At 41.7% G+C, this 15,539-nt stretch overlaps 1 protein-coding gene across 4 annotated transcripts in view; it reads left to right on the plus strand.

Moving 5' to 3' along the window:
• The window catches only part of furina (furin (paired basic amino acid cleaving enzyme) a), a 92,064-nt gene extending 80,356 nt beyond the window's left edge, over nucleotides 1-11,708 (plus strand). For all 4 annotated transcript variants that reach the window (XM_061665729.1, XM_061665723.1, XM_061665740.1 and 1 more), the window contains exons 13-16: nucleotides 1,792-1,971; nucleotides 2,066-2,190; nucleotides 5,692-5,799; nucleotides 8,135-11,708. In XM_061665729.1, the coding sequence (XP_061521713.1) occupies nucleotides 1,792-1,971; nucleotides 2,066-2,190; nucleotides 5,692-5,799; nucleotides 8,135-8,745 (1,024 nt within the window). In that variant the 3' untranslated portion in view covers nucleotides 8,746-11,708. The remainder of the gene's footprint in view (nucleotides 1-1,791; nucleotides 1,972-2,065; nucleotides 2,191-5,691; nucleotides 5,800-8,134) is intronic.
• Nucleotides 11,709-15,539: the final 3,831 nt, after the last annotated feature.

A 15,539-nucleotide genomic window follows, 5' to 3' on the forward strand; every position in this document is an offset into this window, starting at 1 on the left:
GTGGGGTACACCCTGAACTGGTTGCCAGCCTATCGCAGGGCACATATAAACAAATAAGCATTCGCACTCACATCCACACCTATGGGCAATTTAGAGTCTCCAATTCATGCATGTTTTTGGGATGTGGGAGGAAACCGGAGTACCCGGAGAAAACCCACGCAGGCACGGGGAGAACATGCAAACTCCACACAGGTGGTGCCGGGGATTGAACCCCGGTCCTCAGAACTGTGAGGCTGACGCTCTAACTAGTCGTCCACCGTGCCGCCTGGTACTGGACATTCAAGCTAAATCAACTTATGACTAATTCTCAAAATTATCCTTCGTCCCCATCACCACAATGTCGTATGTATTTTTTCCCTTTCAAATTGATCCTGTGGGCCGTATTGTACCCCATTGTGGGCCGGTTTTGGCCCGCATGCCGTATGTTTGACAGCACAGCTGCTCCTGTCATTATCCACTTGTTGAGGTTTTGCTATGTGGGTGTGAGCATCCACAGCTCTGGGCTGCTCAGAGCAGACTGTTTAAGCGTCTGGGAACAGTAGTCAGGGCAGGTGCTTTCATTCGAAGGTTAGCTATTAGCCTAATCCAGACTGACTTAAACGAAGGGATTGAACCCCGGTCCTCAGAACTGTGAGGCTGACGCTCTAACCAGTCGCCCACCATGCCGCCTTGATTTGATTGTTTGACTCTAATTTAATACCACAACCCCTAAAGCAGCTATGGGAAGAAGTATGTAAAAACAAAGAGTGCAGTACTTTTTACAAAACATACGGTCGCTACAGGTGGTGCAACTCTCATCCTCTCCAAGGCTACAAACTCTGCTCTTTGCAGACTATCACACTGGTCACGAGTTAAGTAGCCTTATTATCCTAAGCTTAGGGGGAAGCCTGTAATGATGTAATGCACACTGTATTAGCTACCGTAATTTCTCGTGTATAATGCGCACCCATGTATAATACGCACCCCCAAAGTTGACTTAAAAATTCCGGAAAACCCTTCTACCTATGTATAGTGCATTTTTACAATGCATGATTTTGCTTCTACCCATATGATCAAAACATGAAGTATTATCATTATATATAAAAATATATTAGTTTTTTCAAAGAATTATTCTGAAGCTAAGCACTTTATTTGAACAAGTAATCCTTTTTTTTCTTTATTTACTGGCTGTTATTTTGAAATTTACAGCCCTACGTTTATTTAGTAAATGAGAAAACACACAGTTGTGCTCATATGTTTGATTACCCATGGAGAATTTGTAAGATGGTTACAATTATTTAAAGAAAACATGAAGGATCCGGCGAAACACATTTAATTTTGTTTTAATGGGATTTAAATTAAACGGTCAAGCATTTCAGAACAGCATTATCATTAAACAAAACATAACCATAAAGAAATTAATGATGGTGTTTATTCATTCATCAGTCATATTAATAATAATAATATTTCACAAATTCTGCCAGGGTATGTAAACGTATGAGCATAACTGTACATATATGCAGTCATATGTCCCCCCTGTCGTACTGGAATTAAAGTGTAGGCTACACCTTTTTTATAACCACTAGGTGGCGGTGGCATTTTGGAATGAAAGTGTACAGTTCTTTTATAACCACGAGATGGCCACGTACATTTATAAAATGTGAAAGTTTTTTCCATTTGCCCCTATAACTATGTATAATGCGCACTATTGACTTTTTACAGTTTTTGGGGGAGAAAAATGCGCATTATACACGAGAAATTACGGTACATCAAATCACATACCTCTGCCTTCATTTGGCATCTTTTTGTCAGAAACATTGGCGGCCATTTATCAGTAAACAAGAGCGTGGAAGCCTGCTTGGGGAGCGACAGTCACGTGACCTCACTGGAACACGTCCAAGCTCGGCTCACCCTGTCGTACAACCGGAGGGGCAACCTGGCTATCCACCTCATTAGTCCTGCCGGCACGCGCTCAACATTGCTTCACCCCAGGTACCAACACACAGCTGTACACATTGACAAACAGGTCAGTTCAGTCTGTTTACATGCCTATGTGATTTTATTTTTTTGCTTCCTCTTCCTGCAGGCCTCATGACTACTCATCAGAGGGTTTTAATGCCTGGGCTTTCATGACCACCCACTCTTGGGATGAGAACCCCTCTGGAAAGTGGACGCTGGAGATTGAGAATGTAGCAGGGGCCAGTGACTACGGTAAAGCATTTTTTGCATGATGAGACAGCATGTTTGTTTTCATCATAACTTGATGTTGGTATTGTTCACAGTGTGTTTATAAAAGTACAGTGGTGCCTTGAGATACACATTTTGTTCGTAACCACACTCGTATCACAGATCATCTTTCCCCATTGAAATGAATAGAAATGCAATCAATCTGTTCCAGCCCCCCAAAGTTTTTTTTGGGTTGTTTTTTCATTAGAAAAAAATGCACTTAACAGTCTTGTATAAAACGGTTATAACATTTGCTCTCCAGATAACCTGTAAATATGGAAAATGCAAGCACAAACCACAGCTAGTATTGTCTTTCCTTGTTCTTCTTTTTCTGTCTGTTGGTGGTTGGCAAACCATCTTTAGGGTCTCAAGCCACGCTTTTTTTTTTTTTTTAATAATTATTACCGGTAATCTTTGATGTGCTTTTATCAGGTTTTGCTTGGAAATGCCCAGGATGCTCCTTTTCAAGCTATTCTAGTTGGTCCACAACGCCTGGCAGATGAGACAACTTTATTTCTCATTAATATCGGATATGCAAATAAGTTTTTCTCTGATTGGATGACTGTTCTTATGTTCGTCAGTGTTGTTAATTTGAATATGGAAAAAAATAGCTTTGCTCTGATTGGTCGTAGACTATGTCTTGGCGGCTATGATCATAGTAGCCAGCTTTTAAGCAGTTGTCAGTTACCATTGGGATAACTGGCTTGTGGCAGCCAAGCGTTCATAATGACGTCACTTTTTGAGACACTTTATTTCCCAAAGTATTTCCTCACCTGAATTGACTCACATGTGATCAGAAGTGACATCACTTTGTTAATCAATAAGGTTTAATATGACATTGGTCCACCTTTTACAGCTATAACAGCTTTAACTCTTCTCAAAAGGTGTGTGTGTGTGTGTGTGTATGTGTGTGTGTGTGTGTGTGTGTGTGTGTGTGTGTGAGTGAGTGAGTGAGTGAGTGAGAGAGAGAGAGAGAGAGAGAGAGAGAGAGAGAGAGAGAGAGAGAGAGAGAGACCATTCTTCCAGAAGCGCATTCATGATGTCACACACTGATCTGCGACAGGAAGGCCTGGCTCTCAGTCTGCACTCTAATTCATCCCAAAGATGTTCTATGAAGTTGGTGTCAGGAGTCTGTGCAGGCCAGTCAAGTTCATCAAAACTAAACTCTCTCATCCATGTCTTTGTGGACCTTGCTTTGTTCATTGGCGCACAGTCATGTTGCCAACCCCAAACTCTTCCCACAAAGTTGGGAGAAATTAATTGTCCAAAAGCTCTTGGTATGCTGAATCCTTCAGAGTTCCTTTCACTGGAACTAAGGGGCCAATATTTTTAATAATTACTTACTCCCAACTTTGTGGGTACAGTTCTTCCATTTCTAACATTGCTGTGCACCAGCGTGCAAAGCAAGGTCCATAAAGACATGGATGAGAGAGTTGGTGTGGAAGAACTTGACTGGTCTGCACAGTCCTGACTTCAACCCGATAGAACACCTTTGGGATGAATTATACCTGAGACTGAGATCCAGGCCTTTCTCCTCCAGCATCAGTGTGTGACCTCACAAATGCGCTTCTGGAAGAATGGCCACAAATACCCATAAACACACTCCTAAACCTTGTGGACAGCCAGAAGAGTTGAAGCTGTTATACCTGCAAAGGGTGGGCCCAATGGATTAGGAATGGGATGTCACTTATGTTCATATGTGAGTCAAAGCAGGTGAGCGAATACTTTTGGCAATATAGTGTACTTCGATGTTGGCTCATCCTATCATTGTGAAGCATAATTTACCAAGCGTTAGATTGCTCGTCTACTAGTAGGAAACATGAGCTGGGTTTAGACCATCATGAGACTTACCCTACCTTAGTTTTACCCTACCGAAGATGAGTTGTCACATTAGTATTCATGTTAGCTGCGAAGCTATAGCCTAAATCTGACATGATATCGATAGATAGCTCTAGCTGCAGATGTTACATGGACTGTTCATGCTAGCGTTGTCCAAATGTACTGGTGATGTGATGTTGTATGAATATGACTTTTAGACTACGATTTTCCTTGTGTTCATAAAAGTACTTAAGGCTGGTGGTTAGGTGGGCAACCTGCGGGATGGCATTTCAACACAAAACCCCCAGCTGTATTCCCCCAAGTTTACGAAGTCGTCCTCCACAAAGTGTGCCTAACACAGCACAGTTCCGGTGCCAAAATACTTGGGAATTTCTCCCCCCCAAAATTTAATGTAATTTATTCCTAAACTCCTTTGAGGTTCGCAGGTGATGCAAAGTAAAACTTTGTCTTTGCGTAAGACACAAGTGCGTTGTCGTTCAGCCATTTTCCAAAGCTGTGTTGACTGGGTGGGTACCAACCACGAACAAGTTGGCAGGTACTCAAATATCGGGATGTCTTTCTGCCTTTTGCATGCAATCAGATATTGCGTACATTTGACAAACCGTATAGCTGTCAAACTTAAACCATGCCTCGGACTCAATTTGACATATCGTATGCATAAAACAGTGTGAAAATTGGATTTTGATGGCATGGGACAGTTAATGGTGAATTACAACCACCAACTATTGTCCTTTCACTGCAAGGAAACCAATGCAAATTGATGGTGACCGGATGTTGGCGAGTTTGCTGACACAATCTAGTGGTGAGGGTGTGAAAATACAACTTTGCCTCTTATCAGAAGACAAAAAAATCCTCCGGACGGCTTGCATTTAAATCTCAAGGCACCACTGAAGTTGAAGTCTACACATGAAATGAAATGGTATCTCCTTGGATTTTGCTTTTTTGTTGAATGTTTTTTTTTTTTTTTTTTTTACAAATACGATTGGTAGAGCAACTACACGCCTAAATTGTGCTTTTTATCCACCCACTTGAATGTTCTGAGAATATCACATGAGATATATTGCAGTCATCTACAACCATGATATAAATAAGTCAATGAGACCACTTCAAATCGAACTCCTCCTAAAACTAAACCTCATTATTTTCTGGATGGAGTTGTGGAAGAAACACTGCTGCTTGTTTTCATTTTGTATAACTTTATCAAAGTAAACATGAAGTAGCTGGTTCAGTCATTCCCCAACATTGTATTCAGAAGCTAAAAAACAAAAATGAAAAGAGAACAAATTTAAAATCTGTCAGCGCTATCCTCAGTCAGGAGATTTTACTCAGGAGACTTTCAGTCAAGATGACCCTCTCAAGACCCCCACACTTTTTTTTTTCTTTTCCACTCACAAATACTCTTATTAGGCATAAAGGGACATTGGCTTGTCTGAAAATTGCTGCTCTTTTCAAAGTGTCATTTTCTGTCACTCCATGGCAAAAATCCTGAGTCTTCTAAAGAATATGTTTGAACAAAATCTACCCTCGGGAGCTTGAGCCTCTCTGACTGACAGGCCTACTTTTTCCAAGAACACTTTTTTTTTTTTTTTCATGAAAGCTTTATATAAATATATATAGAAATATCTCCTGGCTCATCTCTCTTCTCAGGCACTCTAACCCAGTTCATCCTGGTGCTATATGGCACCGGCCCCCGTGATGATTCTCAGCCTGTAAACGGCAAGTGTAAGACGTTGGACCTCAAACAGACATGCCTTGGTAAGATGGTATCTCTTCCCAGTGCTCATATGAAGAAGACTGTGTGTGCGCATGTGTGTGTGTGTGTGTGACAAGTGATAAGCTTGTCTTTGTTGTGGGGGGCAATATGAAACATGTTAGGTTCACTCATCATTTTGTATCACGTCAGTACAGTACATCATACAGCCACCTGTCTACAATCAATTAATCAACACTGTATTTATATAGCACCTTTTATACTTAAAAAAATATACACACAGTGCTTCACACAGCGGGTATTAAAAGCCATTCCCTCCCACCCAACTGCAGTCTCTGACCCCCATTCCTTGGGCCATCCCACCCCCACTGCCCCATATGTAAAAGCAGTTATAGTCTAAAAAGAAGATTAAAATACATGACATGGCTGAGAACAGACTGAACCACAGGGGGCCTCCCCTGTCCCAGGCAGATGGCGGAGTCAGGACCACAAGCGAAAACTATTCCTGATAGCTTCAAGCGATTTGTCAGACTATTCTAATCAGGTCCATATTGGTGTCTCCTATCCAATCCAAATACCTCCATAGACGAGGGCTACCTGAAAACCAGCTATTATCTGACACAGTGACAGTGTGGCTCCTACAGGCAGACATGGGTAATGACATACTGACAGGCTTCCAAACCAGGAACCATTCCCCGGGTCACCTGATTGACATTATGTATACCTGAGTTATTGTCTGATATTCTCAAAGGCATTGTAGGTCTCTCAACCACAGTTTTCACTCTTTTTATCCACACTAGTGAGGTCCTTTTGTAAATTGCATTTACTCTAACGGTGATGATTTTACTTGGCTTCATATACACTCCATGAACAAAAACAATCCATCCATACATTTTCTATTGCGCTTATCATGATCAGGGTCGTGGGTGAGCTTGAGGTTATCCCAGCTAACTTCCAGTCAAACACATGGCGCATATAGCAGGACGATGCTCAATTTTACCATCAGAAACGTATTACTTGTGAGGGAGCCGAGCATTCACACAAATGCTATTTGTGTGCACACAATCAACGTTTCTGTCATCATTGTATGAATGCTTCAGGCCCACTGTAATTCTCACTACATCATAATGATAATGATAGCCAGCATGAGCTGGATGCTTTCGACAGAGGCAGTTTTAGGACTGTAATGTGTATTGTGAATCTGTATTCTGGACCACTAATTTTGTGTCATGAAATTACCACTTAACCTTGATTCATGTTAATTATATTAACACCATGAGTGACACTGCCAACAGAGTAATTAGGCAGACAGTTTAGCAAACATGTATCAGCTCTTGCATCTTCTGTTCAGCCTGTATTTGCTACCCTTGGGTCAAATTCTTCAGAACCTCAGTATTGACTTTTCATAATTATGCAGATGACACACAGTGATCTAGCTGTGTCTCCAGATGACTACTGTTCAAGTTGAGGTGTTGTGTCACTGTCTAAAACAGATAAGCAACTGGATGAGCCTAAACGTCAATTAAATGACAACAAAACTGGGATAATTGGTTTTAGGAGTAAAGAAAAGTGGATTGCTGTTAGTAAATACCTGGAGTCACTCTCTTTAAAGACCACTGACCAAGTCCCTAACCTTGGTGTGTTGATAGATTCCGACCTTACTTTCAACAGTCATATCAAATCAATCACTAAAACAGCCTTTTACCAGCTGAAGAACATATCCAGAGTGAAGGCTTGCATGTGCCAAGCAGACCAGGAGAAACTCATCCATGCTTTTATCTCAAGTAGACTTGACTATTGTAATGGTCTTCTGACTGAACTCCCCCAAAAGAGCGTTAAACAACTTTTAAATGATCTATCCTGCGCTGTAAATTGTTTTTAATGTTATTTGTTCTCTCTGTATTTAAAAGTTTTTAAGTTGCTTTTTTATTTTTCAAATGCTTTTGATCATCCAAAAGCACATTGAGTTACCTTGTCCATGAAATGCGCTATATGCGGGCATTCACTCTTAATGACAGAACGTATTATCGTTACCAATTTACCAGTATCACAATTCGTTTTTTGGGGGCTGCAAAGATGAAAGCTTTTAAGGGTCACATGCGTCATTGACATGAACAGTTGTTAATGCTCTCAAATATTTATCTGAATGAAAGGAAGAATAATGCTATTAATATCTCTGTCAAAAGTAAGCATAATTATCTTAAGGAAGCGAGAGTTTTTGACGTAGTTCTCTTATTAGATTGGGCTAATAATGTGTTTGAAGATCATGGAGTGTACTGTTTCTAGCTCACTTTTTCATCCGTATGGATTGATATAGAGAAAAATGTCTCTCTGCAGCTTTCTGTTTATTTGAGTTTCCTGTGCTTTTCTGTGTTGCAGAGTGTAATGCTGGCTACTACCTCTTCATGCAAAGCTGTGTGACACAATGTCCAACAGGCTACGCCGTGGGTTCTCAGCCCCTCAACTACACAGTGGGGAACTATATTTCGCCAGCCTCAGTCCCAGCCTGCATGCCGTGCCTGCCGCCCTGCCTGACGTGCAGCAGCCTCAGCCTTGAGGCCTGCCTGTCCTGCCCTCCTCACAGATCCCTCAATACCATCACCGGCACTTGTGATCGCATCACCCAGTACATGCGCGAGTCCCCCGGTGTCTTTGTGGCGGGCCAGGGGGACGCTGGGTTGCAGCCCCAGCTCAGCTCCCAATTGCCTATGACTGTGGCCATTCTCAGCTGCATGGCCATCATGGCCGCCTTCGCTGGCATCTTCCTCCTGCTGCAGCTGCGCTCGGGCGCCCTCGTCAAGCTCCCGTCTCTGGAAGCCGGCGGCGGCCGCCTCGCGGGTAGCTTCAGCCTGGGTGGCAACAGGGTGGTGTCGTACCGCGGCATCCCGACAGTTTGGGGGGACGACGGCGCCAACACGGACTCGGAAAACGAAGAGTTTGACGTCCAAAACGAGAGGACTGCCTTTATCAAAACACAAAGTGCTCTTTAATACATTCCGTTTCTGCCCTGCTTTTTTTAAATCCTCGCCACCAATTGTTTGATAATTCAGGGCTGGGGTGTCTTTGCTTTCCTGCTCTCTGGTTTTATCTTTCGTCCCGATTCTTCAGCCTCCATTCTCGTGGGTTCCCATTAGCCTACACTTCCCCTGTGTGAGGGCCTGACAGGAAGTCGCTGCACCATTGGAGCTCAGGATGTGTTCACACTTCTATGAGACCACATTTCTTCCTCCAAGTCCTCTTCCCTTGGGTCACTTGAAGTGTGCGTCCGTCCCCACCCTCCTCTCCAGCTCCTATTGTTCCACTAAAACAATTTGCTTTTCTTCCTCCTTCCCTTTTTGATCAGTGTGTCTGCATTAGCCAGATGAGATTGTTTGATGTGAGCAACACAAGCGTGCCAGTGTCCGTCCTGCACGTGAGTGTTCAATCTGTCAATACACTAGTTACTGAAGTCTATTTTCAAGTAAGGACAAACTTTTCGGAAACATAGATTCTCAAGTATCAACATCCCAAATGCTTCGGGAGTTTCATATCTTTTTTTTTTCTGGGTCACCTGTCAACGGGTGTGTCATCTATGTTGTGTAGATGATAGGTGATGCTTTTACAGCACCTTGCAGATGTCTCTATACTGCAATGCGAGCCACACATGGGTTCCCACAGCTGTCAGAATCAAGTTGGGGGGGGGGGGGGGATAAAAGCCTCAAATAGTTTCTAACCTTGCAGCTATCACATGTGATAATGTTATCGTACAAATGTACCTGATCAACCCTGCGGCACCGGAGCAGCTATTACTTTTGTAATTCATCTGCTGAAGGATTGGACTCATTACCAATACATCAATACGTTCCGTTGGCCCGGGCATATTAGCACTACAAAGACAAATTGCTCATGCCTCAAATTAGAAATGACACTAATGTACATGTCTGTCATTTATTGTGGAAGAGAAATATACAGGGACATTTTCCCCCTCCAGCTCATATTCCTGCTCTCTTTTAAGCCGAGTTAAAACTGCACATCTCATCAACATCTCTGCATCAATTCTAAATTGAAGTGAATCTCCATCATCAGCCCCTCCAACAATGGAGTTGGATTCTGATTGGTGCTGCAGAAACTGAGAGAGATGTATATATATATATATATATATATATATATATATTTTTATAAAACCTACCTTAGGGGAAGGTTGATTTTCAGTCTTTTTCTTCTGTGCTGCATTTTAAATGTGCATCTCGTGATTGACTGCATTGTAGCAAATCTAAATCCATTGATCTCTGTTCACTAGCTTCACTGAATTGAGGTTTTTTTTCCACTCCCATCTGGCAGTCAAACATTGCTGAGAGGTTGTCATGATGGTGATGACATGCATACAAAACTGCAGCTGCTCACCCTTTATATCTACCTCTTATCACTCGGCATGGTTTCACACACCATCACATGCGCAAGCTGGAAGTAATTTGGAAATATTAAGCAGGATTGGCGTATCATTTGATTTTTAGGATGCAGTGTCAAATGTAGTCTCCAAGTTAGCATTCACAGGGAGGGCTTTAAATCCTTTTTTGGGGAATTGGACGGGTCAAAGGATTGACTTTTCGGTCCCGTCGGCCCGCATCTATGCGTTAAATCGAGATTGCTGGCGAGACGTTGTTTGTGCCGTTTGTACTATCCTCTTTCGATGGTTCCTCTTGAGGTTAAGACTTTTTGTTCTGACACTGACAATCAATTTCCCTGTTTAGAGAGCAAGAGCCAGGCACAGAAAATAAATCCATTTAAACCTAACCACTTGTGTCGAAAGGCCCTCCCGTAGTCTTTTTGGTTCATGTGCAGATGTGATTGCAGAGGTGTTTGTCCCTGATGTGGCTGCACAGGACTGATCTTGGATCTACATTAGTGCCTACTGACATTTAGGCTTTAAGTAGGATAATAATTTAGAAATGCTATACGGACTCAGATAAAAGACTTTTGGTAGTGTGTGAAGCGTATAAAAAGCATAATGAGCTAATGCGGCACCAAAACTGCTTCCAAGAACTTCTTTTAGAATTACAATTTGGAGTGATTTTGTTATTAGAGGTAATAGTCGAGCGTGTGCAAATGGCACAAATTGTTTTGAGTAGTTGTCTGCCTCTTTGACTGGGTGCTTTCGAGTGCTCAGTTTTAGAACTTTCTGAAGTGAGAGAGTGCGTCCAACGCACAAGTTCACTGTTTCAACCGCTTGCATCACATTTTTTGATTTGTGAATTGGCAGCAAGTGAGTTCGAATATTTGGCTTAATGTGCTGAACTGTCTTTTCGGAACATTCAAGACTTGCAGATTGACAGAATAGAGGCTTTTCTGTGGTTTCAATCAAATGGAGCTTGTGAAGTCTCTGTCCGATTCGAATTAAAAGGAGCAATACGTTGGCAGAACCAAAGACAATCATTTTGTCTGTCTCGTCTTAAGATTTGTCACTTGTCAGTCTGCCCATCAAGTCCTTTTTCACTTCAGTAGTGTGTATGTGTTGTGTGTGTGTGTGTTGTGTGCGTGGTTGGTCATCATGTGTCATCTCTGTTGCAACACCTTGTATTGTTGAGCTGCTGTGAAGGAAGGCGCTAGAATGTATCCCATTTTCTTAAACTTAAGGGCTGAAATCGGTTCTGTGCACGTCCATGTGCGCACATGCTTGGTCAGCATACATAAAATGTGTTCGGGGGCGGCCTCAGATGACCCCCGTCGATCTCCTCGCGAGGTTCCCGGCCCCTTGGCTGTACACAGTACCTTAAGCGTGTGACCTATGAATACTGTACACGAATGACTTGGCTTACCTGGGACAAAACTCTAAATAAGGCCTATTTTTGTACTACATGAATGGTGCAGTGTAATTTTCTTGTAATTTAAAGATTGTTTGCTCTTGTTTTCTTCTTTTTATTTAATTGATGTCAATTATAGATTCTACTAAAATAAAGATCTATGCAAATTGAAAGGTGTTTTACTTCATTTCACCTCACAATTGCACAATGTCAGTTTTATCAAGGAGCTTTCATTAAAGGCAAGTTAAATGTGAGTCACTGAGAATAGTGGTGAAACTTACTTGTTTGTGTCTACATGACTCTATTATACTGCCCCCTGTTAAATTCTACACATTCTATTGAATTATTTTACTACTGTATGTTTTTTTTATAAACTACAATACTATAGATTACCATTTTTCTAGATGGATCACATTCAATGGCCCAAAATAAAGACATATGCACATAAATAGCAATACACCATTTAAGACAGCCATCCATTTGCATTGCTTTCATTGCGTGGTCTGACCTCGTTGATCTGGCTGATGTGGTCCTTTCCAGCTCCGGGCTGAGGCCGCTCCTGCTTGTCCACCATGAGGGCCATGTGGTGCAGCTGAACTGCAAACTCCCTCTCACTCTTCAAACATCAAGATAAATTCATGTTGAATAAAAATAAGATGACAAATGACTGAGAAGAGGAGAAAAATATAAAAAGGAAGGAAGAGCGTCACTGAGGAAGACTGCTACACACAGAATGCCAACAAGAAGAAGATGCGGCCTTCACGTTAGTCAATGGTGAGGCCACATTAAACGACAAAAACGATTACGCTCTGCAAAATCTTGCTTTTTTGCGCATGTGTGTGTGTTCTTCAGATAAGATGCTCGCCTTCCTTGTGCTTCATGTAACTGGTGAGCCTTCGCGCAAATATTACAGAATTACTAAACATGTTTATTACTGTTAGTACATCATTTATATTAAATAATTCACATACAATATAAACTACAATTATTACTGCACCCTATGTATGGTCTTGTGTGCATAAAGATGGATGGACAGTACCTGAAGACAACTAGCAAATGTCTGTAAGTAAAAGTGTCGTGTGGATATATACAGTACAGTGTGTTTTATATAGTTTATAATAATACCTATATAATGTGTGTATACAGTATATGTACTGTATGTGTTTAATAACATGCGTTCAGACAGCACAGTGCTGCCTCCACCAGCACAAGATGAACCCAGTTGAAGAAGGAAAAAAAACAACAATCCATGGTCTACTACACGATATATACACAATATACTGTATATCGATGGTATCTCTACAATACAGTGAACCCCTGCATATTCGCGGTTCAGCCGGTGCAGATTTATTGTGTGGAAACTATCCATTTTTTGCTGTTTTTGCGCTCAGGCCAAAGCAATTAAAGTATAATTTGAAGGCATCCTGGAACTAATGAACAATTTTGAAGTGAGCTGAAGAATTTCATTCAGATAAAAAGTAGTGCTTTGTCGCCATCTTGTGAAATCTACCAGCAATTGTGAACTTTTTTTAGTGGCCATAATTTTCGCTGTTTGCTATTTCCTTGTTAACCATTGTCAGAATCAGAATCAGAATCATCTTTATTTGCCAAGTATGTCCAAAACACACAAGGAATTTGTCTCCGGTAGTTGGAGCCGCTCTAGTACAACAGACAGTCAATTTACAGAACACTTTGTCTCCATACAATACATGTCTATACTATACTATATCCATTTTCCATACCGCTTAGCCTCACTAAGGTCGTGAGGTGCTGCCCCCACCCAAAAAAAAAAAAAAAAAAAAAAAAAAACTCTAGAGGATATATTCAGTATAAAGTGGTGCTGTGAGATACAAGTGACCCGACTTAAAAGTTCTTTTGAGATAAGATACGATCCGTCATCTGGCCAATTTTTTGCTTTGACTTGCAAGCGCAAACTTGTGATACAAGCGCTGTATGGTGGCAGTAAACTCATGTCAAGTCACTTCACGATAAGCAGCAGTTTGACAGATGGTGAACAATTGTTCAAAAAGATGCTTCAGGATATTTAATGCTGCTCTCACTCAAAATTTACTGCCAAACAAAATATTTCGATATATTTTGGCACAAATGGTGCAGCAACACATATAGGCAGATAATATAACAATACAGGGATATATTCTTTATCCTATCTGAAAAAATGGCTGATATTATTGCAGCTTACTTAGTTACTGAGAGTAGTGATGACACTTCTTCGTTTGTCTATATGACTGTATTATACTGCCTCCCGGTGGCCAAAGTGGGCACACCAGAAGGAGGAGCACAATGAGTTGCATTGCTCCATGAAATCATGATGCACAACCTGTTTATATTCTCTTTAATTATGTTATTAGTCCTATGTTTTTATAAAGTACAATATTGCAGAGTGCCGTTTTTCTTGTTATAGATCACAAACATAAAGATTTGGGGTTTTGGAGGCAGGGGCTGGAATGGATTCATGGCAATTCCATTCATTTAAATGAGGAAAGATGATTTGAGATACGAGTGTTTAGTTTGATAGTTTGTTTGACTAAGAGCTAATTGCTTTTTTAAAAGTAATTTGCCCAACACTGGTATACAGTACATACATGTGTGTGCACTGGACACTTCATTACACACATCTGCATATTCCATCATTTTGGACTGTTTTGAATATTTGGACCAAAATCTGAACGAGACAAAAGTGAGGTATGTTTCATTCCAGTTCAATTGGAGACGTCGTTAAGGTGGACTCTCTTCCGGAACGGGCAGGCCTTCGTCCTGACAATCGAAGCATTCTACTGGAAATCGCAAAACGAGAACACATACTATTGGAAGACCCAGAAGTAGCCTTGGAAGTAGACTGGCAATGTCAAGAAATCCCAAACGAGGAATTCCAAGGACCAGAAAGCCCAGAACAACAACAACACCCAGCACAACTTCCATAACAAAACCCCCCGGAAACAGAATTCCTAGAACCAGAACACCAAGAACTATAACGCTTTTTGACAATTGTGCAAATGATGCAGAGTCCTATAGCAATTTAGAGCAGTTTGAAATGACTAATAGATCAATAGTCTGGTACAGTGACCATTGTGCGAATTTCTTGAGACTTCAAGAAATTTAAGCAGTTTAAAGTGACTCGTAGTGCGATAATGTGGAACAGTGTCTATTGTGCAAATGGTGCAGATACGTCTCAAGCACATAAGTGGCCATTATTGGTCAACAAGAGATATACAAATGGTGCAGCGTGGCGACACTACAACAGTGAGTGCACGAGTAATGTATAATTGGCCCGACACGCATGTGACTACAATCTCAAGACAAAAATTGGCAGCATGTTACAATGGAATTGTAAGTTAACTGTTTAAGAAGTTAATGGCAAGAGCGAAGAACCTGTTGGAATGTCTGCTTGTTTTAGTTTGCCTTGTTCGGAGCTGTTGACCAGGATGTGGAGGGTCCAAGACCATTTTGCATGCTCTTGTCTTAGTTCTGGCAGCGTGCAAGTCCTCAAGGGTGGGTAGGGGGGTACTGACAATTTTGTTTTTATCACTTTTGATTGTCCATTGCAGTCTGTCCGTTGGAGTTTGTCCTTTTATGTGGCAGCACCAAACCAGACTGTGATGGATGAACACAGGACAGATTCATCCTCGGCTGCGCCTTTTTGAGGATGCAGTTAATGTTGGTCTCCCACTTCAGGTCCTGAGACACTGTAATTCGGTTGATAAAGGGCAGTTCTGATAAAGGGCAGTTCTGAAGTCCACGATCATCTCTGCAGTATTGAGTGTGTTCAGTCTTTGATGAAGCTGATGACTATAGTGTCGTCTGCAAACTTCAGGAGTTTGACAGCCGGGTGCGTTGAGGTGCAGTCGTTTGTGTAGAGAGGGAAGAGCAGCAGAAAGAGGACACAACCTTGGGGCGCCCCGGTGCTGGTGGTGCATGTAGATGCTGTGTCCTGCCCATCAGCTTTAAATCCACCGGCAGATGGCAGGCGAGACGCTGAGCTGGAG

This window comes from Phycodurus eques, chromosome 2 (assembly GCF_024500275.1).
Source record: "Phycodurus eques isolate BA_2022a chromosome 2, UOR_Pequ_1.1, whole genome shotgun sequence".
In the NCBI taxonomy this organism is placed as follows: domain Eukaryota; kingdom Metazoa; phylum Chordata; class Actinopteri; order Syngnathiformes; family Syngnathidae; genus Phycodurus; species Phycodurus eques.